Source organism: Nesoenas mayeri (assembly GCF_963082525.1).
Source record: "Nesoenas mayeri genome assembly, chromosome: 1".
Classification (NCBI taxonomy): Eukaryota; Metazoa; Chordata; class Aves; order Columbiformes; family Columbidae; genus Nesoenas; species Nesoenas mayeri.
The window spans coordinates 197,840,482-197,868,066 of record NC_137541.1 but is presented as its reverse complement, the minus strand read 5'-3'; the positions used below and the strand labels follow the sequence as shown (position 1 = coordinate 197,868,066).

Genomic DNA, 27,585 nt, shown 5'->3' with positions numbered 1-27,585 from the left:
TTGTTTCCTGCATGGCACTGGGTGAGATGCTCCTCTGAAGTCCACTTATATTTGGTATATAGCATTTCCTTTCTCTCCAGACTACCTTCCAGTCTGGCATGAGCTCCTTTGATAAAGAGGTGTTGAGGTTTTTTCTAGTTTTCTGTATTTTTTTACCACCTTCTCTGCTGACAAGTGCCCTGTAAGCTTTCTAGGTCAGACTAATGAGTATGCAGTTGCCCTGGCCACTCTCCTGCCATTGATGTTATAGATTGCCACTGCATTCGCCATTTTCCTTGTGAGCCCTGGCTCACCTTATCGCTCTCCAGGGATGCAAGACAGGTGTGTTAAGCTAAGACTGCAGCTGCTCCCTGATCCCTTTATAATACTATCATACAGAAAGGGAGATTTGCTTTCAGCAGAGACTCTTTGTGCTTTATGGTCTGCCGTGCCCATCTCTTGGCAGTGGCAGCGGAGCGTGCTGAAGGCAATTGGCCTCCTCCCTCACCTCTGTTCAGTGCCTAAGCACACCTGGGCCATGGTGTTGGGCCATTTTGCAGAGCTTGCTGGTCCCCCTGTTATGGCCCATGCCAGCTCTGCCAGGGTGGAGGGAAAGAGGCATCAGGAGGGGTCCTGGTGAGTGTGATGCCGCACATAAAAATGGTGTTGGGGAACTGCCAGGTGGAAAAGAGCTTGGAAGGAGTGACCCCAGGAGCCAAAAACTCGCTCCCAGGTCAGAGTTCAGTGCTTTGATGAGCTTTGATGAGCTTCTGCCACGCCGATGACAGCTTTTTACAAGCAGCCTCCCTGGTAATAGGCGAATTTTTCCTGAACAAAACTGAAAATGCTGACGCTTAACTTGCTGGGCAATGTCCAGGTGGGCAAAAAAGCCTTTCAGAGTTAGCATAAGGCAGTGACAGCTGGTTATTTTGAGTCCTCCTTCTTGGCGTGACTCATACCAAATGGGAATGTATGGAGGGGTCCCAGTACTAGGGTTGGAAGGGAAAGTATTAGTGAAAGAAAACTTTCCAGGAGCTAACTAGCTGACTATTAATTTTCTCTCTTCTTTCTGCTTGGGTTTCTACAATTTTTTTTTTTTTTTTTTTTTTTTTTTTTTAATATGGATTTAAGCACACTCAATAATCAGTGGAAAATAATCATTGACAAACACAGTCTCATTTCATTCAATATTTTCAATATTCCAAATTTTCCATTGTTCTACTAGGAGGATCTGCTAAGTGCTCTGACATGTACACTCACATTTTCAGACACGATTTGGGAGAAACACAGGATAAATAACACTAGTAATGAAAAACTCTAATGGAGCTAAGCAAATTTAATTCCAAAGCTGAGGACATGATGTAAAAAGGTACGGGTAAGGGACACTAGCTGTCCTAGCAGCAATCCCAGGCTATTGATTTTTTTGTGAAGGATCCATTTGTTTTTGAGCTCTCTCCCAGAGGATGCTGTTTAATTCTGCAGTAAACATGCAGCAGGAGCATGTGTTATGTTTCACAGATAATGCAAAGCAAAACAATTTGTTCACCCTCCTGCTTTGACTGAAAGGCATTGCATTTTCTAGGACGACAAAAAAAGGACTGCTATATATACTTTCTGAGATTATAACAATATCATAGAAATAGCAAGAATATATAATTTCTGAGGAATACAAGAACCAGTTTCACTTAGTTTGTCAAGGTTTTTGATGGGATCAAAAGCAGTTGATTTATTGCAAACAGGGATACTGATTATCTGGAATTTCTTTTAACTTGAGTTTCATCAAACAGCTAGAATAAGGAAAAGAAAACTATTCAGGCTGGACTTCCAGCTCCAGGCTTATTCCTAAGAATCTGCATTACTTTGAAAGCTAAATACAGGTACCCTAGGAACAGTCATGCTTCTCATTTCTTTCATGTGTTATTTTTACAAACATCAATTATATATAACACAATGAATAATGGCTACATAAAAAGAAAATACCTTACATTTGCTGCTTTTTTTGTAAATAATCTGACTGTTATCAGTTTGGGGATCAGCTTACCAAAAGCCAGTCTGGGAGAACCCTTTAAACACCAAACTGAGACCATGATCTAAGGACCAGGAAAGCATGTACTGAGTTAAAACCAGCACGTGACACATTTTATTTAAATTCTGACTAGATACAAGCATAACCAAATAGAGGAAGGATAGCTGTAGAATTATAGTAGTTTAAATAGTTTTAAAGCAGTGAAAATCAAAAGGAACAGTTTTGTTCAATTTTATACTAATGACTTGGAAAATGTCACAGAAGTTGAAGCTGGAAAAAAAAAATAGAAGTTGGGAAAAAAAAATAAAAGAGAAGTTGTAAACACTATTTAATACAAAGACATATGCTGGGACTACCAGAGGTAGAAGAGGCAGAAAAGAAAAATAAGATTTTGTTTTGAAGAATGTAAATGGAGACAAAAGTGCAATGTATAAACTCTATTTGATGGCACACGTGGACTCAGTAAGGAAATCACGCCAAGAGCCTGGGCTGAGGAAAGGAGAAAAACACGCAGCTAATCTGCAATGTCACATGGCGGAATGGTACACAGGGTGACTTGTGGCTGCAGATACAGAGATCTCCCCCAGGGTGTGGGGAGATGCTCTCCCTGTGCCACAGGGATACCACACCACCACAAATCACCAGCTCCCAGGCAGAGATGGGGCCTCTCACTGGTGGGGGTGTGTGAACATCTGCATGTCTTCACTGCCTTCTCACAGATGCAGGAGAGGGTTGTGCTCATAAGAGAGTGAAGTCTGTGGGTGCAAGCGGCTTCTCTGGAAACCAGAGATGAGTTTTCGCCAGACAACAGACACAGCCAGTTAGTTTTAACCCATCCATCAGCGATATTAGTATCAATGCATATTGCAGGAGGTGCCACCAAACCCATGCCATCCTGGCCTTGCAGTACTGGGCTGAGCAGGCCAGGATTTCAGGCTGTCCACCTCCATCAGCACTGCAGGCTTACAGGGAGAAAACACGGGGAGAGTGCTCTGGTACCCTCCAGCAGAAAGACTTTGGTCTGTGGTTCAAAAACTCTGAGTCTTTCCTGAACACCAGAAAGTATTTTTAATGTACTAATCCTACAGCCTGTTGAGTTTTTACTGCTGGTTTTAATACAGCCCTCTTGCTACCCTATCCATCTTTGTTTGGGATGGCAAACCCTCCTGGATAGCTGCTGCACCATTGGAAGACCAGCAGCTGTGCAAGCCTCCAAATTTCAGCTGCTGGCATTACAAGCATTTTCTCTGCTTTTAATCTATTTCTTAGTGCACTTGGAAAATGTATCTGAACCAGCACTGAGCTAGCAATGCCAGCACACAAAGTTGCTGCTAAGGTGGGAAAGCAGAGTGTTTCCTTTCACATATTTCTGCTGGAGATAAATTACATATAAAAGGAACAGAGTGTCCTATATTCTGCTTTGACTGCTCTTTTTTTTTTTTTTTTTTTTCCATTCAGAGTTTAATAATACCAATATTTCTCTATAAATGCACGTGTATGCATAAAAAGAATGGAAGGTCTGAATAAGAGTATGATCGATATATCCAGGCTGCTAACCATGAGCATAAGATAAGCACAGACGACCTTGTGTTCATCATGGCTGCCTAGAGGACAGGTGTCTCAGAGCTAGTATGGACAGGTAGCACCACACGCACTTTGAAATGACTATCTCATTTCCAGTGAGGTGCAAAAGTTTCACCTCCTCTGTAAAAACAGCAATTGCTTTCTGTTTGGTTTCAGTACCTGTACCTATACAGCATTCCCCATTCTGTTTACTTCTAGAAAAAGAAAAGTTTTCAGCAGCATATTTCCATCACTAGCAGTCTCTTCAGTATGCAACACAAACCATACAGAGCGGTCAGACTACCTGTCCTCATAGTGTCCATGTCCTTCTTTGTTTCAAATTTATTGGACAGGCCTTGGTGTGAGATAAATTTTTGTGGCCCAAAGGTGTTTGTTTTATCCTGCCTTACAGAAGTTGAAAAATTAGCCTCATTCTTTCTAGGACTTTTTCCCAAGTTTAAGGGTTGGTTTGTTCTTTTCATTGTTTTCTCAAATATAAGATTCTCTTTTAAAATTACCCATAAGTCAGCAAACATTGAATCCCAGGGCTCACAGATGCCATTAACTCTGTCACTCATGGTGCTGTCAAGTAGTGACAAGAAAATGAAAGAAAAGACCAACCACTATGTAAGAACTTTGGGGCTACATCTATATTAGTAAATAACACGAGGTAGAGATCGATCAGACACAGTGTGACTCATGTACTAGGACATAACTATTACCCTGCAAAACACAGTGGCCACAACAAACTGCATACTGGAAACAGCCTGAGGCCTGTGCTGGCCCCAAACTGGCTGTGCTAAAAATGTGAGTGTGCAAACCACCTTGTGCCTATGTTTTGGCTCCCATCCAACCTGTTTAATAGTTTTTGCCAAAAATTTGGGTTACACAGATTTCTTTATTAGAGGGTCTGATCCCTCAAGAGCTTGTATTTATGTATATATATGACTGATAGTTGGACAACAATGGTGCCTAGAAGCAAGACCATGCAGTGAGACAACACGGTGCCTGATTTCTACAGTCTGAGGGAAACTTCCATTACAGAGTAGTCTTTACCACACATCACCTAAGAAATACATCAGGACATAAGTATTGATTAAAAAGAAGCATTTTTATAACTGCCAAGATCAGAAGTGTTATTAAATAAAAAAGGCTTCTGCAGTTTAAGAAAAGAAGAGGGCCTGGAAAATAACTTTTGTCTGCCCCAAAACACCAATTTCTACAGTTAAAATATTTCCCCACACAAAAACTATTAAAATGAAAAAACCCTCTGTTTTCAAGGGCCACAAAAAAATCAGATATTTGATTCTGCTGAAAATGATCTGACAAGATACATTAATTCCACACATCTAAAAATTATTTTTAGCTTTCATTGCTTCAGATGAGTTGTGAAATCTGAGCCTGTGTAGTTACAGGCTCAGACCTTCTGCAATTAAGCATTGACTGGTCATCAAACTGACAATTGAGGAAAGCAGAACTGCATTTTTCTTGGTATTACAAGAGACAGGAAATGTGATAGATTTTTTTTTTTTTGCATGACATGTATGTTCAAAATCATTTCAACGTGGAGAGAAATGTGTTGGTTGAAAAACAGACAGGAGAATGTAGGCAAAGGACTATGCTAACAAACCAGGCAGTGGGTTTGAGGAGGTGTTCAGTTCAGTTCAGTAGCGCAGAGCTCAGCACCAGCTTATTTTACATAACAGTGCCATTTAGCCAAAAATTTTCTAATAAGACTTATCCTATATCAAGTCTAAAGTGACAGGAACTCTGCAAATAATAAAAGACGTGTGTGTGAATATGCATGTGTAAGGGAAAAACAGAAACACACTGTGCCATATCTGTCATCTGTATTATTATGAAAACATGCATGGACTTTATCAAGTGCTCAGAGCCAAATAGGAGGCTGTAAATTTAATAAAGATGTATGCATAGAAAATACAAATTAGATTTATAGAGCACTGTGACTGTCTTTGGAAATGTGGTGTATAGCATGAAGGTCATTGAAGCTAGAAACAATATGCTGAACAAAGAAGAGTGCTGGTCTGCAAGCACATCAGCTTCTCCAGCATGGAGCAAGGACATAAAATTTTGTAAACTAGAGGGGACTTCAGGTAAGTCTGGCACACACAGGAAAAGCAAGAATCCAAGTAAAAGAGCATAGCAGACAAACCCTTTTGTTCATCAGCCTCAGTTTGGCCATGCAGCTCACCCAGCTAGCACAGCATCCCAGACTGCAAGCAGGAACTTGTCTCTGTAGCATCTTTTAGAAGTTAATCTCATGGCATTTTACAAAGGCTTGTTGGGCCTGTCTTTGAGGTGGGAAGACCTGAGGCTGTGAGAAGGTGTCCAGGAAGGCAGTGGAGGAGCCTGTCCCAACCGAGCAAGGGGAGAGTTCACCATGGAAAAACACAGCCTGATGTGTTCCTAAATTATATGCTGAACAGAAGGAGGAACCTAAGAAACCTGGGAGCTCAAAGACAGACTGAACTGACAGAGGAAAACACATTAAAAGAGATATTCCCAATGCTAAGGCAGCCAAGCTGGCCACTGCCATATAGACCCACCTAAGCAGGGTACCATGGCAGGTGACACTCCACCCATAACACAGCCCTGGTGATGCTTGAAACCCCAGATTCAGCTCCCTTCTCTACCACAGAGACATTGTAAAGAGATGGGAAAATCTGGGAGAGTCTGAAAAGAACATTAAAAACTCTGAGGGGCTTGGATATCCTGAATTTTTGAGAAAGATTAAAAGCTAAATATGGACATCACTGCTTGACTAAGTGACAAGCAAAGAACTGTGAGGGCACTCTGCAAACATCTGAAGGAGGTAGACACCCACAGCAAAGAGAACAGACTTCTTTATCATAAATTAGGAAGGAATATAATTGCAGGCAATAGTATGTCATTTAAAAAAGGAAAATAGAAACGAATTATTAAAGAGAAAATGTCTTTCCAACAGTGATTTCTTAGTCTATTGTTTAATCTCCTGTCAGGTATGTTCCTACGCTTGTTATATTTAAAAATGATAATAAATGAACAACCAATAAATTTACAACACTGAAAATTCTTGTCCTTAGAGAAAAATGGTTGAACAACCTCCCATTTTTAAATAATCAGATTCTAGGTTTGGCTGCATCACACATTACTGAACAAAACTAAAAAAACCCAAACCAAAGCAAAACAAAACAAACAAAAAAAAAAGTCTACAACTCCTCTAAATTTAGACTCAGAAATCTTAAAACAATCAGTATCATTTGATCCATGGCTGTAAGTATTTTGCAGTGGTTACAGCTGTTGCAACAAACAAGGCAAAGATTTATTATGTAAGCAATTAAACACATATTAGACATGATGCATTGTTTTCTCCAGCTTGCCAAGAATTACAAAAACACATTGAACAAGTGCTAAGGTTGAAAGAGACCCTGCAACCCAGACTTGAGATTGAGCAGTACAAGAGCAGGATTGTGCTGCTCATCCTTATGTGATAATGTTGACACATAGTCAAACAAACAGTACTGGTGGAATACAAAACATGAAGTTTAGCCTAGGAGTCCAGCTCTCCACGAGACTGTGAAGACATGCAATTCTTGTTTTGATTTAAAAGACAACTTGCAAACAACACCTGCTGTGATGGGTTTTCACAAGTTCCTTAGTGCAGGTTAGAGGTCTGGCATGCTTCATCTCACCAGTCACATCCTCTGGAAGTCTGTCAGATAAAAATCCTGAAAGCAGACTGACTTCCTATTCCAACATAGTTGGCACACATTAAAGTTAAGCTGTACCTTCAGCTTTTGTAGGAAACCTAGAGCAGAGTATGCTCAACAGGAACAAAATCTGGGAAGAGCAAACCATTGCCCTTGTGGCCATGGTGGTGGGAGGGACCAGACTTGCCACTGAAGCACCAGGAGTTAACACCTCTCTGCAGCACTGTAATACAGCCTTTGTGCTGAACTAACCTTACTACAGAATCAAACAGGGTATGGCTGTTCTCTCTATAAATCCGCCATCTGTAACTAGATTTCTATAAAACACCCTCCAGAGCTACCAAACCAAAATAAGTTAAGTTCTTCATATATTTTCATCATTCCACATGCTAACATTCTTCAACTGTTGCTGAAGTGGAATTAAAGGACAGAATATGGATTTAAAGAGATAGCATCATGTCCTTAAGTCAGCAATCTAACTCTGGATTATCTTTCATATACATTTTTTAATGTATCCAGCTATCCTAGGGCTAGAAACCGGTTATGAACTGGGACACAACATGGGCATGCAAGCTGAAGGGACAGACAATTCACCATGAATCTTCACACATCTCCTTGCTTAGCCAAGTAGAGTGGCAAGATCACGGCCAGTTGCTATGAGAGTGGAGTTCCCCTCATTCATTTAATTAAAAAACCTCACAGAGTCACTATTCTGCCAGTATTGCACACTTACCAATGACTGCAATGTTCCTATGGCCCTCATACACCACTCTTACATGCTATGTAGATGTTTGACTTCATTACTAATATGTTTGCATGTTTCTTGGTATTTGCCAATTTGCTCTTACTGTATTTTGCTAGAAATCATGTTGATGTTCAATAAGGCTTTTGAGTTTCTACTAAGAATAAACTATGATTTTTTTGTCCATCATGGGTAATCCTCTTGTACTGCACAGGATGGTCATTTTCTGTTTTCATCTTTGTATTTTTAACTTACCTTTGAAAAGTAGGAATTCCCTCTTGGTCACTGACTTCCTCAGGAATTCTTAAAACAGGTAAGTATTGCCAGCAGGAAATGCAGTCCTTCAAAATCTAAAGCTGTCCTAAATGAACAATGCTTCTAAGTCTTGTTAGAGTCAACTCTTTGGGACAGGATACTGGATTTGAAAATAACACTCTTGTGTATGTATAATCCTTTGAAGATGTAAAGTGTTACCTTTTCTTGTCTTTGGCCACTGCCAGGAATTCAGTGGATTTTCAAACAGTGCATAACACACTACTGGATTAAAGATGTAGTGCTTTCAACAGGAACTGAGCATCAATAGGATTGCTATTATGTTAAGACAGGTCAATGACAAAGTCCTGGAAAGGAGTCACTCTTTAAATGAGCTGTCAACAAATCAAGGATGGAGGAGAGCAAATAGCCAGTTCTCCACTGTGACGTTCAAACAAAAAAAACTGCCAGGCACATATACTTACACCTGGGAAAACACAGACACTAAGGTCTGTTTTCCTCTCTGATTAAAACAATTGTTTTATCAGTTGAAGTCTGACAGTTTCCAGGAGCTTCTGTGTGCTTACTGGGTCCTGCTGCTTCTGGTTTTGTATCTTCTTTGCCAGTAGGTCTGTATGTCCCTGGCCATGACTCAATTCCTCACCCCTGTTCCTAGCTGAATCTTTTCATTTGTGAAACATCCCCAAACCCAGCCCTAATACCCCTTAAGTCCAGTAAGAGGTTTTGCCAAAAGAGGCTGATGTAGTGAAATGGCCGTACTTTTGTCCTGCTCTCTACCCGCTACACACCTGCCCTGCCTCCTAGATCCAGTCTTTCCTATTCAGGTTCGCCGCTTATTTAAAATCTCCAATTCATCTGTCTCCTTTCCTTTCTAACAATGCTACCACAACTCCTCTGGTTTACACAGATCCCTCCTTCCCTTCATTCCCCTGTTAAAAATGTTTCCTTAATTGCCATTCACCCTTCTTCATCCAACTGAAATTGCTTTCATGTTAACGTAATGAACAAGAGACACGAGGACACCTTACTGGTAAAGAGAGAAGGTCTCTTCTTCCCCATCTTTCATGATGTGTTTGCTGAGTTTGATATTGTCAGTCACACCCTCTCCGTCCTTTGGCTTTTTAATTTTTCTTTCCATTTTCAGGAATCTTTGCCTGTTTGGGGCTTCTTCTGCCTCTCTGCCCACTGCATTTTGGCATTTCTGCTGCCTTCTCTCTTTCTGTGGACTTACATCTTCCACTGTGTATGCTTGCCCTACCCACAATTACATTTATTTCTGAACTTGGACTATATTTAACTCTTCTCCCTTGTCTTTTCTGATGCCACTGTTTCATTTCCATTCCTGGATGACCCTAAAGTAGTCTTTACCTCTAGTACTCATAGCGTCTTCCGTTGCCAAGCTGGTAGGTGACTCCTCTTCTCCCTGAAACCTACTTTTGTTCACCACCCTCTTATCAGTGTCATCTCTGACTTACAAATGGCTTTAGAAACCAGGACACACGATGAGAAGACTCATAATGATATTTAAAATTCTGAAGGTCACATAGTAGAAGGATTGGGACCAAGTTTTTTGTCTGAGACAACAATAGTAAACATGGCAGGGGCATCAGACCTTCAGAACAGACCTGCCAAGAGAAGGACTACATCAGACCACAGTCTAGGGAAAACTGAGAGAAGAGGCAGTCTGAGAAAACTGACTTTGAAGTGCTGGGCAAGGTGAGGTCATAGCTTTGGCTGCAGCACCCAGGGTCCCTCTGACTGATATGCTGCATTCATCTGGTCAGTCTCAGGCTTGACAACCTGAAAGGTTTTTGACTTGAGGAGATGGGGCTGGCAAGACTTGTGAGTTAGGCAGTAAAGATTTGGGGTTTTGGAAGGTATGATAGGATGCTGGAGGGAGAAAGAGCTCTTGCTTAGATGCAAATGTTGAAATGAATCTTCTAATTAGGAACTTCAGCTGCCTCTGAAGCAGGCAATGCTGCCTGTGAAACTGCTCGTCCAGATGTACCTTCTCAACCCAAGTAAGCTTTTTCCTTAATACTGAGCTATCTGACTCCCAGTTTTGCTTCTTTTGTATCCCTTGCTATCTTTTGTTCTGCCCTGAGTGCTGGGAGAACTGGAACATCCCTGCTCACCACACTGTTTGGCTTGTCTATTACACCACCTTTCCTTCTTCTTCAAACACTGTTGAAGGACAGGTTAGGTCCTGCAAGACAGATTAAGCAGCAGACTGAGGCTTGCTGGATTCTTGGGAACCTTCATTAAATGGAAAGCATACCTCCTCCCAGGATAAAATTACTCTGAGATGCTCTATGTCTCAAGATGCACTGAGGCATAATCTCTCTTTTTAACATCCTGTCATTTTATGTTGCTTTTTAAAGCATTATAACACCTTCCAAAGTAAAAAGAAAAATAAAATTGTGCATAGATAACCTCTTAAATCTTCTGCTTATGTAAAGCTGGGGAAGGAATGTTAAAGATTTTGAGCAAGTTTTATCTAATTAGAAAGGACTTAATTAGTTCTCTCCTGAAAGATGAGCCCCTGGCTGATAATTTTATGAGGATAGTATGCCTTGAGCAAAACCACAGAAAATAGTTTTCTGCCAGAACCTAAGAAAATAGAAATTCTATCATAAAGATTGTTATGAGTTTTGCACATGGGTAGTATTTATACAAAATCTTTGCTGCCTAGCAGAGAGAGGCAATCAAACCTGAAATCAGAGAAAGCATAGCAGAAGAACTGATAAAGCTTCCACGTGTAAGTTCTTGCTTCTTCATTGTGAGATATATTACATGTTCAATCACTTTATTAACCAAGACATTTCCCCGACCCCCCCATCACTTTCTTTTTGTACTCCCAGCCATTTGCTGGGATTCCTTCTGTGGATTATCTAAAAGCAGGGAAGGTATTCATGCACCATTATCACGCCTGCTGTCACATGAGATATATTATACGGATTTTCAGGCAGAATATTTTGTCTTGGAGACAGAAATGAAATGTCTATCTGTGAAAGAAGTGACAAGCTAGAAGAGAAGCACAGCAGTGAAGACTCACACAGCTTCCGGGCTGGATTCAGCTCTGTGGTCGGTGATAAAGAATTAATCATCCTTTATGGCCTTTATGAATCTGTATTTGCACTGGTGGTGGAAATCCTTTGTGATCATGTTAACTCTTACAAGTGAGTTTATGTATTGACTTAAAAATATGGTAACCTGGTGCTGCACTACTTGTGCAAATAAATCTGGTAAAACGCAATGAACCGGTCGCTTAATTCAGAATGACTATTTATTAGTACAAGTATCAGGATTAGTTTCTTATTCTGACTATTTTCATTTCCTTATTTAGTTTTGAATCTTTGATGTTTTCTTGTGAGCTTAACAGGCAAGTATCAAAAAGTTTAGTATTTGAATTAACTTTGACTGGACAATATTTTTTTGCATGGGAAAGTAATTAAATTTTATTGGACTGACTGGGGTGTCTGACCCCACTTTGTGACCAATGTTCTTTTTTTGATCATACCAGTGTTGACCTATGATGTGGGTGTTTAGCAGAAAGGTAAATTCCTTTCTGCTAAAATTCCTGTAAAAACTCTGTAAAATTCCACATGATGGATCAAGACCCAGATTTCCCATCCCTCCATTCCTTTAATTTCTTTATGTCTCCTTCTTTCAAAAAATGTCATTTTAAAAAAGCAAAAATTACCCATGATCTAACACACTGATACATATTTTGACACATAAGTTTATCCTGGGATAAATGCATTTATGTTCTCCTGTTTAGCACCACCACTGTTGGTTTTCCAAATAAGTAGAGATTGCTCTTAATGCCATGTGATGTTCCCTAGTCATGAACTGTATTATATAGAAAATAAAAGTAAAAGCACATATCTCTGTGTATATATGTAAAATGATCTGCATGTAATTAGATACATATAAAAAGATATAGGTTTACATATATAATATATCTACACATACATTTTTTAAACCTTACATCTTTGTACGTATGCATGTTTGTACATATACATATGTTTCTAGCTTTCTTGTAGCCCTTGTTTCCACTGAAGATTTTAGTCAAAGTTCCAAAATATGGATTTAATTTAGGATTAAAGAAACAATTAGTAAGGCAATAACAATTTACTGTTATAAACGTATAATAAATATGTGCCTTTTACAATAAACTTAGAATAATGTTTTTAATTAGCAAATGGAATCCAACAATTTCTAGTTGTCTCATTAAAATGAAATTAGATGCAAGGTTGGGAATTTTAATTCAAACCATTCACCTTTATTGTTGGAACACATTTCTGAATGAGTTCCTAGCTTGTAAATGTCCATGCTAATGTATTAGTAAAACATGGGGTCCAATCTTGGTCCAACATCCATTCCTTTCCAGAATTAGGACATTGGAAGAATTTCACTTCAGAAGGAACAAGGGGATTGTATGAAATTACTTAAATCAAGCAAAGATTATTTCCATGTGAAACAGTGTAACTTAATTTACATTCCTACATCTTGAAATAATTGATGCAGTATTTTTAGCAATTACTGAATACTTACTTGCTCCACACCACATCCCTCAGTTGAGGTACCTGCACTGCAAGCAGCAGTGGAATGAAATTTTACATTTGTGGCAATGTGGAATATTCACATCACCCAGGGGCCCTTCTCAAGACAGCACCTACCTCCCCTCTAGCAACTGCGTAAGCAACCTAGGATTGCTTATCTTCCTCTGTATCACAGATCTCTCCAGTGTTTGTTGTGAAACACTACGTCCTTAGAGCAAGAAATTATATAATGTGTGAGAAAAAAAAAAGACTGGAATACCTCGCTGCTTGCTGTCTTCTGTACTGTAAATTAATGTTTCTAAGGCAACTCAATCAAGAAAAGCAAAAAAAAAAAACAAACCAAAAAAATCCAAAAAACAGTTTGAGAAATAAGCACTTTAAGTGATAATGGCAGGGAGGAATTTCACACAAATTTCCAGCTAAGTGAGGCTAATCCCTAATACCTGTCCAGATCTTGCTCCAGACAATTTTTGCTCTAGGCCTCTGAGGCTTGAAGGAAAAGACAATTTTTAAAGAGGTCTGAGGGAGACATTTCTCTGTGTAGATACCCAGGCTAAGCCAACAAGCTCCACAGCTACCACTGGGGGCTTTGAACACAAAGTGTCCATAGACACCAGCCACCAGCTGTGCACATTTACCTACTTCTGTAGCATCACAGACAGCACAGAGAAGGAGTGACTTTTTCCAGCCACATTAGAACACTTTTGACTCCCCTTCAACTTGGGATAAGCAGTGGGGCTATTATCACTAATAAGCTTCTGGAGTCAGATCCACCCTGGAGCTCTCACTCCAGGGAGTTCTACAGCTTCATGTGAAAAGAGTGGATCAGGCACAGGCAACAGGCAGCAGCATGTTGGATCTGCCCCTTCCCTCCAAATCCACCCTTGCTGCCCCCCTTCCAGCCTTGCAGGTCCCTCAGACCCATGGAGGGGAGGGCAGAAGCAGAGGCACCAAGAGGCAGAGGATGTGGGGAGAGGAGGAGGAAGAGGAAGAAGGTGGAGGAGGCCAGCCTTGGCAAGCACAAGTTGCTAAATGCAACATTTTGATGCTCAGATGTTTTTCACAGGTCTGCTCTTTTGTCCGTTGTCACTTACTGTATATTGGGACAGTTAATTATACCTCCAGATCTATATGACTTCCAACCTTGCCCTGTTAAAGATCATCCTTGTAATTTTTTCAGCCTAATTTTCCAAAGTCACTTTGAATTCCACTCTCAACATTCTGAGTGACCAAGCCCCTTCATCTTACACAGGTTGCTTACTTTGCATGCCTTGTTTTCAGGGAAAAACGTAGTTTTCAGGGATAAAAGTCTAATTTATGTCTTATTTAGAAAAATAAACCCTTTTTTGTTTCTCCAAATGGTACTGAAATGTGAAGTTAATTCAAAAACACAAGTGCATGAAGATCATGAAGTATGTTTCTGCTAAGCTGTGCAGTACCTCATTTATGCCTCACACAGAGTGCTGAACTAAGTAGAAACTTGATCTGCATCAAATGAAGTGAACTTAACTGACTTCCTTGAAGATTCATAAAGGAGAGGCCAGAGAACAAGGCTGCGAGGCTGTTTGGCTGCCTGTGTAACGGGGAGAAATTCACCCAGCCATTCTGGTACCTCGCTCAGGAGATGCAGTTGACCAATACACTGACCAATACACTCTCCAAATCGCTTGCTTCAGTTTTCTCTGGAAAATTATTCTTACAGTCTGGTATACAAATAAACAACTGCCATACAGATACTAACTCCAAATATAAGAAAAATAAAAGGCAGCTAAAGATTTGCACAAATCTTGCAAACCATTTTCCAAGAAAGCCCTGAGAAGTAGCCTTGTCTTGGAGAAGGTTACAAAGGAAGGAAAGAAAACCAATATAAAGGTCTTTGATTTCTTACAATAGAAAATACCATATGTTTTTGCATGCTTCATTAATGCTCCCCGGTTTGCCGCCTAGAAATGCACAATGAGTTCAACCTTCAGGGGTCAGCAGTGCTCAGCATATCCATGAACCGAGCTCTAAGTGACTGTGGGGACTATCAAATAAGGGCTGACTCTGCTGAATATTAATCCCGCAGTTTTAGCTTGGATGGTTTGGAATCTGAAAACCAGGTAAGTACATATCATCTCCCATCTCGCAAATGCCACTAATCACCTGTACAGTTCTCTTCTCAGAAATAAAATAGTATTTCATTCAGAGGGTGCACTTGGAAAATATTCTTCTGAATAGATTTGCTGGACTGTTAGATATATACAGTAGCATTTTTTGAGCTTTCTAGTGCAGAGGGTTCTGTGTTTTGAGTGATAACATTCATTTTGGAAAGTCTAATACTATCAGACTAGATGTATGTGGTCTGGAATAAAGCTCGCTAAATGCAGCTGAGTTTTTGTAGCTGCACTGAAATATGAGCAGTGTAAAGAGAGGCTGCTTCACTGTCTCATTTTTATGCCCAGTGGTCTTTCATAGACCATTCTGCCTTAATTTTAGTTTTAGTAGATTACCTTCAAATTAGAGTAAATTAGAGCTCAGGATTTACTCCTCATGCAATGCTTTACTCCACTAGAAGCCTAACAATTTAAATGTAAGATAATACAGCCTTTGTATCTCCAGAGTTGTCTTGACGATGTGCTGTTTATGGACTCTTTAGCATACACAGGCATACTAGCATGCAAACCCGAGAGGCTGAAGTGAAATGACTCAAACAGTAGATTTCTCCTGTAACAGAATTAACATTATTGCTATTCCAGGCTTTCTTATTCTGTTAAATAACAGTGGACTGAATAAAAAGGGAATAAGAAGCGTGATGGATATGAAAATATAATGATGACAGTATAATGAACTAATGCTTGCCATTTCCAGAGTGTTTCTAAAATCTGCCTCTTTTGAGCTACACTGCACCAAAAGCATTATAATATTAATGAGGACAATACAAAGGAATACATATTTGTATCAAAATCTACTTAGAGTAATGAGCATTCCTGCTCCCTAAAGACAAAAACAAAACAAAAAACCTGAGGTTTTCATAGTACATGATATACTGGTAAAACCACTGGCTACACAAAGAGGTATTTTTATATGTGGTTAAAAATACAGCCTGAGCCGTAGCACAGTATTTTGTATGTAGAATTTTATTGTATGTAGAATAAACTGCTTTGCACCTAACTCAGCATCACGGCCATAGCCTCCCCAGATATTTTTATTTGACCTCAAATGAACATAAAAAAGGAGTTTTTATGTTCATAGGGCAGCCATTTCTTTGCTATTTCTGCAGCATTTGTCAAGGCACTGGCAGCACAGCCTCAGTGTAGAAAGTGTTAGTGCTGCTGAAACACATGATTAGTGTAAATCTTGGCCTGGTCTTGACTTTATTTTATATTTAATGATAGGATCTCAAAAATACTTTGATCTATATTAATGTAGTTGTTGGAATGAAAATACTTTCAGTCAATCAGTGTTTTGATCCAATGCAGTTAGCTACACCATCCAGTTTTCATATACTGATGCTCTTTTCCACTACAGCCTGTCTCACCCATGACACAGTGAGGTGACTTACCACAAGGGAGTAACAAATCTTGAATCCAGGTTTAGCAACAAAGTAGTCATCGGATTTGAAGGTTATCTTTATGTGATTTGTTCTTGATGTTATTCTTGGAGGGACTTCCTTGTGTCCACACCACCGTCCTCGTATAACCGTGCTGGTCTCTGATACATCTTCCACTTCCACAAAGTCATACCTGTGAACCGGTTTGAAGGATTAGTGTTTGCTAACACTGGTTACAGAAGATGGTTGCAAATAGACAGGGGCACAGCTGGAGACAAATGTACAACTGTCTCCCATTCTCCACTGCAAAACATCAGAGTAAATATTACAAATGGTGGACATGCCTGTGTAACATAAAATATACTAAGCTGCAAGCTACTGCCTGACTGGTCAAATGTCTGATTTTTGGGCTCCCAGAACATGACAGATAATGTTTTCTACCTTGTTAAAATAGCAATGAGAGGCACTTGTATGTGCTTAGTACATAGTAAGCATACACAATGCATTTCACATTGTGGATAAATAATTTATAGACGTGATAAAATACTGTTTAAGGCAAGCTGGCCAAATTGAGCAGCTGCAAGCACTTGTGCACTTTCTGGTAGTCCCCTAGCTCGCTGCAGCAGCAGCCACCAAGCTCCTGCCTGCTGCTCCTGTGGCAAGGCTGGAGCTGGGCTGCTGTCATGTCAGCAGCAAAGGGAGATGATGGGAGGACACGGGACAGTCCATGCTGGTGAAAAGTGCTTTTTAGAACCTTCTTTGTAGGTGACACAGGGCCCCTGCTGGATGGTTTGGAAAGACTCGCTTCAAGCAGAGAGGGGCAGGCTGGCACTCTGTGCCATGGTGGGGGTGCTCCTCTGCTCTTCACCTGGGTGCTGTCACCAGAGGAAAAGCAACAGCATATCTTGCTCTGTGCAAGGTCACACCTTGGCCAGGCACCCGTGTCACAGCCCAAAGAAGGCTCTGCCAGGAGCAGCAGACATAAAACCCCAGGGACGAGAGGACACAGTGTCAGCACCCACTGCCACAGCCTGCACATTTGCTGGTCATTTCTTGAGCTGGAGAATAAGGAAGGCAGAGAAAAATTCCCGATCTCACTGTGTCTATGAGAAAAACAGTCCCTCAATATCTGTGGTGGCAGAATTAGGCCCCACGAACTGTGGGGCTGGTGGGGGAGAGGTGATGACAAGAGAGGTAGGATGAGCACAGGCAATGTGAGATGGCGAGAGTTGCCACCTCACAGTACAGCTAAGCCTTAAAACTCTGGAGGTCTTTACCAGGAAAGATTTTCATTATCAAAACATGTGCTCCCTCCAAAGAGGGAGTTTAAGACCGTTAACTGATTCTTACTAGAAATGTGCTGTTCCCCACCCCGGGGTCTGTGGGCCAGGGACCCGCCTCCCTGCCCAGTTGTGGGAGCTGGATAACTCTGGAAATAACAGACCTGCTTTTCTTTTTCTGCTGAGAGCTTGTGTGAAAAGAACACAAGTACTATGTGGCTTGAGAATATTAGCACTGCTGCTTTTATATTCACCAGCCCCAAATTACACAGAAGAGAAAATCACAGATGTGCCATAACCAAATCAGTTAAATCTGCCCAAACTCTGCTAAAACATACATGCATTTTTTGTAGTGCTACAAAGTTTAGTTCCAGGCAGAGGTAAAATTGTGTCAGGCTCTCTCCACTGTCCTCTGCTCTACTGCCTCATGGTGATGGAAGTGGTACCTGGGCAGAGCTCCCAACTGTCCACACAAGCATCCACCCCTGTTTCCCGGACAGCATGACAACCAATGAACACTTACTGTAACAGGAGGGGTTGCAGAGTGTTCAGCATAGGATGACCTTGCATGCTTGGGTGAAAACTGCCTTCACTTTTTGAGGCCGGGAGCTAGACTAACTACTGGCAAAAATGGGGCAAAACCATGGGCTTTCAGGGGCTATTTCTGCTTTCAACAGCAGAAGCTTTGCTGCAATGATCATGGAAGTAGGTGCAATCTCGGTTGTTTCTGTGCATCCAAAGTGTCTCAGAGGCTGGGTAATTTAACTGCTTTTCAGAATCATCTCTTATCAAGTGCCTTTGGAAATGCTAACAGCACTTCTAGAAAATTCTGTAAAACCTTGAATATTCCCCCTCCTTCTGAAACAGCACTGCTAAAGTATACCTTTCCATTCCTCAGCCTGAATGAATTTCAGTCAGTTCAGTCTTAATAGTATGTAAATTACAACAATTAGCATTAATGAAAATTTGATAGAAAATTATACGAAGTTTCTGGAAAAAAAAAGCATAAGGTCAAAAGCAAGTACAAAAGGAAAGTAAGGTGCAGAGGGGCTGAATTATTAGTTCGATATGCACAGCATTCAAGCATATGCTCAGCTCTCAGCACTCATTTAAATTAAAACACGCCTAGCTGTGTAAAGCAGCACTGCAGGGATTGTCAGGGACTGAAGTCACAGAAAGGAATCTTGTTTTGAAAAACATATCAAGCATTAGCAAAAAATCTAACTATGCACACAGTACTTAACAGGCTTAAAGCCATCACAAGCTGTCTGCCTGAGAAATTCCTCACTCTGGAAGTAATACTACACAAACAAAGGTCTTCCAGGAACACTAGGGAAAGCTTTATTTCAGAAAAGAATGTGATATTTCTCCAGCTTCTAGAGACACTATGGATGATGGAAGGTCTTTGCTTCTCTCTGAATCCTAAATTAGCTGCTCTGGAAGAAGCAGGAAGACTGCCTTCCAAGACCCAAACCCACAATGCCAGTCACCTCCTGACTTCCCCTCACCATGCCACCACCTTTAATGGCTCTTGACAGAGAATACTTCATCTTTTTTTCCACAGTAAATTAGCCCTGTGTTTCAAAGTTGCAATGCTTTAAGGTCAGCCACAGTTTATCCACTATGTAAATATTAACAGGCCTCTTCTGTATGCATTAGGCTCTCAATCTGGGAAAGCTTTTGCGGCCCTGGGAGGTAACTGTCATTACTGACTGCTGCTGATCTCAGACCAACAGCACCAGAGCAGAGCAGCAGCTGCCAAGACCATCAAGGCACAGGGAAGGAGAGACAGTTTCAGGCTGCATTCTTTTATTACTAAATGGAAACCAAACCTGCAGAAACGGTTCTCTTTATTGGTAACACAGAAAATTAACAAACAAGACAAGAAAAAGAAATCCACTCTGTAAAACCCTGCAGAGCTGCCAAACCCTATAAATGCGAATTAATTGACAAAGGAGATAAGATAAGCAGAGGCTGGGTGTGCAGAAATCCTAACAATCCAGTTCTCCATATAGATAAGGTGTAAGTAACAACATGATCAGGCAGAGAGCTGGAAGCTGAGACTTGAGCATTTTATGTTAGTAGCATCACAGCAATCTGCTTTTTGAAGTGTGTGGTAATCCTGAGCCTGCTCTCTCCCACAGAGCAGATAGCTGAATAAAAGAAATATAAACAAAAACCTCCATGGATTTATACTGTTATAGTGAATGCTGGCAAGATTCATCTTTGTGTTCTGCTAATGCAAAGCAGTTTATCCACCTAGGTTAATCAGCCAGATCAAGTGAGCTTATGGTCGCTTTTGCTTATAAGGGGAAACCAAAGCAACTGAGATATAGCAGAGTATACTTTGTTAGATCTATTAGTATGCAGAGTACACTGATATTTGTGGACTTATATTTAAAGACTTTGAAACAAACTTTACCAGTGAAGAATAATATTAAAGACAAACAAATAATGTGAAGAACATAATTATATTTTCAATGCATTTTTATCTGCCCATCACATCCCAATAAAAATACATACCTACTTACTCGCACCTCCCAGAGACTTCCAACTACTGAAAAAAAATGGGTTTTGCCTGGCTGAAAAATGACAGAGGTGACAGAGGAGAAAATCCTATTAAAGTAGTACCTGAGTTGTTAGGTAGCTGGATTTGAGCGTGCAAGTTCCTCATGCTTAAAATATTATAGAAGGACTAAAACCTGCCAAAACCAGGACATCTCAGTTTATTTATAAACTCAAGGACCAATTCAGGTTGTAAGGGGCCCCTGGAGGTCTGTTCTCCAAGCAAGGCCATCCTAGACCCGGACAGATATATTCAGGTTTTTGTTGCAGTCTAAAGTCAGTAGCCACATCCTCAATCCTGAAGTGGTATTAAAGAGCGCTTTGCAAACTTCCGCTCGCCACTCACCTGCAGATATCATTTTCAGGCTCCTCCAGTCCAAACTGGTTATCAAAAGCCAGCTGGATCCTGGTGCTCTCTGGGGAGTGGAGCCGCCATGTCAACAGGAGGTTCCTGGGGTAACTGCTGGGGAAGCGCGGACTGTGGATGCAGCCGTTCCCTGCCACGCTGATGGTCTCTTCTTTCCGGTACAAGTCTGTGAGGTGATTGCTCTCTGTTAGTAGTCACAACTTGTAGAAATTAGTATGTTGTTCCAGTTACAGGAAGGCAAAAAACACAACAGTTTATAACAAAGCACAAATTACTTGCAGTTAAAGTCTACAAAAAAGTTGAGCCTAGGAGCAGTTATTATTAAATAAGAAGTGTGGTGTATTTTCTCTTAATTCAACCCACTACAAACAATAATACAACAGTACTCAGCTGTATAGACTGTTATTTTATTGTAAATATATAATTACTTTTACATTGAAGTCAATTATATAATTTTCTTCTCACTCATTTGGTTTTAAAACAGAATTTTAACTTTATTAAAGTCTGCAAGTATGAGAACAATCAAGTGAGACAGAGTGAAGTAAAAAGGTAAACATCCCTGCTCCCCAAATTTGGTCCTCTGGCAAGAGATGCCATCTGAAGAAAATCATCAATAACATGGCTGCAGGGAAGCATGTGTGAATTTGAGGTCCTTTCTTGTGCTTGAGTGTTTCCTCCTAGACGCATGTGTTAGGTCGCATTTTGATTTTATTTATACTATATGAATAATTTGCTGTTAATAGATCATTAACACAAATAGCTACTCCACCCTTACACCGATGTAACAAGTCAGACACTGTTCCACCAACCATCTTACTGAGTAACTTGAAGACAAATAGTCAAGTCTTCCACTAATTACAATTCCACAACTTCTGCCTGAGCAAATACTCAGTTGTTACTAAAGTTTACATATACTAAGGTAAAGCCTCAGCTTCTGTATATCCCTGACTCCAAGCATAACAGGAACTACAGCAAGACCAAAGTCTATCAAAGTCAAAATGTCTTCTCAGTTGCACCATGCACTTGCAATGTTCAGCAGTTACCAACAGTGGAATTTAACTCCCAGAATCAAAAAACTATATTTTTGTGCATTGACAACCTTCGTGTGGTGAAAATTTGAGGATAAAAAGGCTTTAAGGCAATAAGCAGATCATGGCAGGATTCAGTCCTCAATGAGGACACTCAAATCAGAACTTCCACCTATGAGACAGCTATCCATGTTCCACAAGTGGTGCATGGGGATCTAGGGCTAGTTCAGTTACTCACAGAGAGATTTCTAACACCATTTAGGACATAGTATGGTTTCCTGCCTGGCCTGCACAAGAACAGAGAGGGACAGCAGCACATCCAGCAGCCCATGGAAGCTGTGCCATCTCGTGGAGCCACCTGCATGTGGGCAAGCTGAGCCCCTTCCCAACTTGGCAAATGGGAGCTACATCTGGACAGGCCTTGACTCAGTCACCCAACTGCATTAACCAAATTTCTACTTACTAACAGGAGCTAGGACATTAGCTTTCATGTAAACAGCTAGACTCTTGTGTCTTGATCTTAAATTGGACACCACTCCTAGTACTGTGTTGAAGGTCACGTCAATCTCCAGCTCCAGTACAAGCAGTAATCACAGTTGTCTCCCTTAAAATAAAATCTAATGTTTAACTGAAGCTTTTTAAGCTCTTCAACTAAAAGAAATATATTTGTTTCATAAATGCTCACGGAAAACAGGAACTCAGAGAAAAGGCACAAACTTCATGGTAAGTACATTTATTTTTCAGGTTGATTTCATTGGTTCCTAGCAGTAAATACCTCCCTGTAGATAGCTGTAAGCAAAGCGTGGCTGTGTGTCAACAGTTCATTGTACCCTTCTGACAGGGTAATAATTCTAGCTTCCAAACAACCTGAAACTCAGAAGATAAAAGTCTGGGTTTCCTGTAAAAACTATCTCCAAAGATCTATTTGTGACATCTCTCTAAGATGCTTTCTTTTTAAAATGAAATGTTCTCACCTTGAGACACCCTTTCCAAGCAAATACAGCCCTGACTCCATAGCTCACAAAGTACAGAGCTAGCCAATTTCATTTTGTTTTGTTCTGTTTTGATCAAACAATTTTGCATTGGAAAAGTGGCAAATCAGTGAAAATAAAGACCATCCACTCATCCCCTCATCAGTTTTGCTGTAGTTTTCTTTAAGAGCATCTACACTTGAGTCTGTTTACTACTTTTTTTCCTGGAAAATAATAAAAAAAAATATTATGACTCTTTTTTTTTTTTTTTTTTTTTTTTTTTTTAATTTTCTTAATCTGGAATGAAACAAAATGTCCAGCCAAGACTACTGAGTTCCTATTGAAATACTGAGGACCTTTGGACTCTGGACAGAATATTTCATAAGAAGATGTTCAAAGTGTCCGGGAAAAAGGATAAAAATAAAACAGTTTTGATGATAGCAAATTCTGCACTTTTGAATGAAACAACCATTCCCTAAGTCAGAACAAAAGTTACTGCAGTGGTTCAATGCAGTTCATGCTTCCGAGGGAAAGGTTCCCTTTTCCCAGCCAGTCCCAGTAGAAGCTTTACTCTGGAGTTGTCAGATGCTGAGATTGGAGTGCTAGGGACAGCATATTTCAAACGTGCATATATATGTATATACCCCTGAACAAAAAACGCTCTGCACTTTACTCAGTGCACCATCTGAGAAAGTATGTTACTAGCATTCTTGCACCTCAAGAAGATAGGCTCTGTCATGGCTTTTCATTTAACTTAAACTCTGCATCCCACAAATAGGGGTCCTCTGTCTACTCATCAGCCACAGATGACCAAGATCAGTGCTGAAATGTAACGCAGAAAGGAAATGTAGCACTGCTGGCACAGCACTATCCAAGTTGAACAGGTAAATGCAAAAATAAAGCCGAACATGTTAAAAAGCTTAAAAATCAAAGCACAGTGACTTGTTATTCCTGTCATAGTAAATGCAGTAATTATAGTCATTATAGAGGAAAGGCTGGAGAGAAACACGGGGTTACAATTCTTGGTATAGTAAGTAGGGGATGTTACAGTATGAAGATATGCCTTTTCCACAAAGGAAGAAAATATGTTTGATGAGAATGGCCATGAATACTGTTTCTATAACTCATGTGGGATGAAATCTAAAGCCACCCAGAGCTTTCAGCTGACACTGGAGTAGACTCTTTTCAAGAGTTCTGAAATGCTTGATCCTCTCTTACCTCTCTCCTCATGTGCCAAATTACAGTGTGAAGTGGTCCAGCCAGGACTGAAGCCAAAAGCACTAGAGTTTTCTAAGAGGATTTTTAGTGAGGTTTTGCAGAGTTAGCTGGTTTAGATAGATGTGGGAACACAGTCAACCCGAATTTAGTCTCTGGAGGTTGGTCTCTCATGAATCATCAAGGATCTGGGAAACAGCTTGAGATGTGAGCAACCCCTGTAACTCTTGTAGCAACTACAATGTGAGACTAAGATGAAGTTTCCAAGCAGACAAGCATTGTCCTCATCAGATACACTGGAGAAACTTGTGGAAACCAGGCATGGGCCATGGGGAAAGTCAGGGAAAAAAAACACTTGTGAAAAGATGCAGGCAAAGGAAAAGGCAGTGTCACTTTCAAGGCAGTGAACTGTCGCATGTTGCAATGCAATACAGTGCAGTATTTTAGTGTCCTGAATGCTAACTGTATTCCATAATTCTTTATGGGAGTAAATAAAATAAGACAGTAGGTAATACACTGCCTGTCACATTTACTAAAAAGCATATAAAATCATTTCACAATGAATAAAAGTAGGTGTTAAGTCATAAGGCAGAAAGGCCATTTAAGCAATACACAGAAGGAGGATATTCTAGATGGCAGGAGCTAAAGACGTCCTGCACAGAGGGAGGGAAACGATCTCATAAGGAACGTGAGTGGGAAGAACACAGGGGGACATCCTTCCCAGCAAGGCAATTCCCTGCAGAGAGCCTGAACTGACTGGCAAGCAGCTTGCTCTATATTTTATTCATCTGAACTAATCTCTTTTCTTTTCCTCTTAATTTTTTCCCAACCACTAATTTTAAACATAGTGGTATACATGACAGTCCAGCTGTCCAAGTTAGAAGAGCTCCCATTTGAGTGCTCAAAGCAGCTGCATTTTCAGAAGTGCTTATCTTCTTCCCCCTGAACAGAGGGCAGCTGGGTGTCAAACTGGGAACTGGGAAGTTCAGCTCAATATTCAGAAAATTGTGCTTGTCTCAAGACTTTCCTCAATGTGGGTTCCCAGCACATCCAATGTTTGTCCTTCCCATCTAGGGTATGTTCTCCTAATGCCATGCTGCATGAGCAGCAAGATTCAGAAACACAAATTTCATTCTGCATTTGCTCTGGATGCCTGCATTTCCTTGCAGTCTTTAGCAATGTATTGACACATTCATCTTAAAGCTACTCTCAGTCTTTACATGCCTACTACGGAAAGAAGTTCACTTTTATTATCATCATTCAAGAGAAAATGAATTCCTCCACTATTTTTTTTTTTTTTTTTTTTTTTTAAAAAAAAAGGCAATTACCGCTCGCTAATAGCTAATGTGACATCTGTTCTTGGATATTCATGGAGCAAGGAGAGTCCGTAAGTTTCAGTTCCTTCAGAAAGAATAATTCAGTGTCTAAGGACCTAACCAATAATATGGAATATTTAGTTCCACTTTTCTAAGGTTTCTGGAATTTCAGCCTCACTTCCTAAGATGTTGTCCTGTGTATAAATTTGCTTCTGTCTTTCTTCCCCTTGCAGAAGTGGTTGGCCAACCTCAACAACTTTGATACAGTGGTAGAAGCTAAAAAGATACCATATTCTGACATGTTTTATAACAAGAAAAATAACCTCTTAGATCCCATGGAGCATAACCTGATGAGCTCATCCTCTGCTACAGCTGAGAAGAGAGTTGCTGGAAACCATGTGAAGTTAATTTTACCACTCATGAAACTATTTGTTATTTCAGGAAAGAACCTTGGGAGTTTGCACATGGGAGTTTTCCAGATATAACCCTCCTCCCCCATGGCTGCTTTCTTTGAAACAAAAAAAAGTGGTCAATGGCTTGCCACCAGGTTTTAAACAAATGAGATAATCTTTGGGGAGAATAATAGCTCTTTAGTTCCTCCAGTTGAAAATTAGCCTGATCTAAATAGCTGAATCCACAGAGTGAGAAGTAAAGCACAGTAAAACTTTTTTTAATCCAGGCCACAAATCAGTTCATCTTGGGGACAGACATGCCAAGCAAGTTGCCTTTATGGCAGCCTGTTCAGACATTCACTAGCTTGTTTTTTGTTTTGTCTTGTTTTGCTTTTTTTAAATCCCCCACTCTCCTGCAATCAGAAGAAACTTTCTTTGTTATCCATAAGGTTCTGTGCAAATCATAAAAAAAGATGACAGAGTTGATGATCAAAACAGTACTTTCCATAGCTGGTCACAGCTTGCTGGGAAGATATAAAACTGTAAGGTCATTTACCTTGTTGGTTGTTGTTTGTTTTTTTTTTTTTTGGCGAATATAAACAATAAAATGAATCCTAGTCAGTGAACACAACTTCACATTTCTGCTCTCTAATGAAGAAAAGAATACTATATGGTAGCACCTGTCTCAGACATCTCTGTGCTGTTACGGACAGATGCCTAAAACACGTAGGTCAGCTTTGCTCCCATCATGATTGACCAGAAGTTCTCCAAGAAGGCAGACCAAGGGAGGGAAAGGTTTGGATCACCAGTAATGAAACAGGTACAGCACAACCCTGACCAGGCTAAAAATTGTAAAATGCCTCTTATGGAGGCAGTCGTTCTGCTATGAGGACGCATACCTAAGAGTATATCGGGCCAGTGGATCCAGTTCAAAGCATTACTTCAGGTTGTTTTCCATTTTATACAACTTCAATAGATCTGTTTACTTCAAGCAGACTACAAAATAACTTATAGATAAACTCATACTTAAAGAGTTTGCTAGATCAAGGCCTAAACAGAAAGCAGTATTTTAACATCACCCTATGGGTTACTTGTCACCCAGCAACTGAGTAATTAAGAAGTGGACCCAAACCCCACTGGAGCTGATGAAAGAGACTCAGTTTGGTTAGCTTGCCACTGAACTTCAAAGCAGCAGCTCCAGGTACTTGTCCCTTCTCTTATCAACAGGCTCTTTCTTTTTATCAGGAGCACGAAAGATACTCCAGGCATCATCAGAGTTCAAATCCAAAGTATGACCCATTCTGTCACTGAGGACATATCAAAAGATGCTGTGTGCATGTTCAGCCAAACTCAGACCTCATGTGCATTTACTCAGCTCCCTCTGAATCCCTGAGCTGTGTGGAGATTTTTACTAGAAGAATATGTTCCATGCCTATATAGTATATATCAGAGCAATGAAAAATTGAGCTGTAATTAAAAGAAGCAAAATTAACCTGTGTAGAATACCAGTATAGAAGGTAACAGATAACTAAAAAAAAATGCATAATTAAGTATAAAAACCAAAAATGTGTATAGCAAGCTCTAATTATGTGAGGTAACACTAATGGAAATAACTGTATGATCATGAGAATAAAAATACATAAAACCTTGACAAACCATGAGAACAAAATAAAGGGGGAAAGGACACTCTTGGTGCTGCAAAGCTTAAGGGAAACCTGATAAGTGAAGCAGAAATTTGCAGTGAAAGCCAATAGCTCCATGAGAAGGCTCGTACATAACGAACTTGTGTAATGCCTCGGAAAGATGATGCCAGTTATAGACACAATTCTTATTAAGCATTAACATCAACATCAGACTTTGGCTTACATTGTTTTGCAAAGAACTAGTATGTTGTGGACTTAGGCACTCCAGATTTTCCTGTTTGGACAGTGGCTACAAGAAAGCAGACCTTTGTGGGAAGCTTCCTTCAAATCCTCCTGGTCCAAGGAAAATATACTTCTTTTTTTTTTTATTTTCCCTTCATTATTTCTTGAGATTTTATGACCAAGAAAGGACTTTTTC

At 40.2% G+C, this 27,585-nt stretch overlaps 1 protein-coding gene across 1 annotated transcript in view; it reads right to left on the bottom strand.

Annotated features, from left to right (window-relative positions):
- The window catches only part of PDGFD (platelet derived growth factor D), a gene marked incomplete at both ends in the record, with an annotated part of 139,104 nt that overhangs the window by 37,611 nt on the left and 73,908 nt on the right, over window positions 1–27,585 (bottom strand). The window contains 2 exons of the mRNA XM_080353601.1: window positions 16,403–16,583; window positions 20,582–20,786. Coding sequence (XP_080209727.1) covers window positions 16,403–16,583; window positions 20,582–20,786 — 386 coding nt within the window. The remainder of the gene's footprint in view (window positions 1–16,402; window positions 16,584–20,581; window positions 20,787–27,585) is intronic.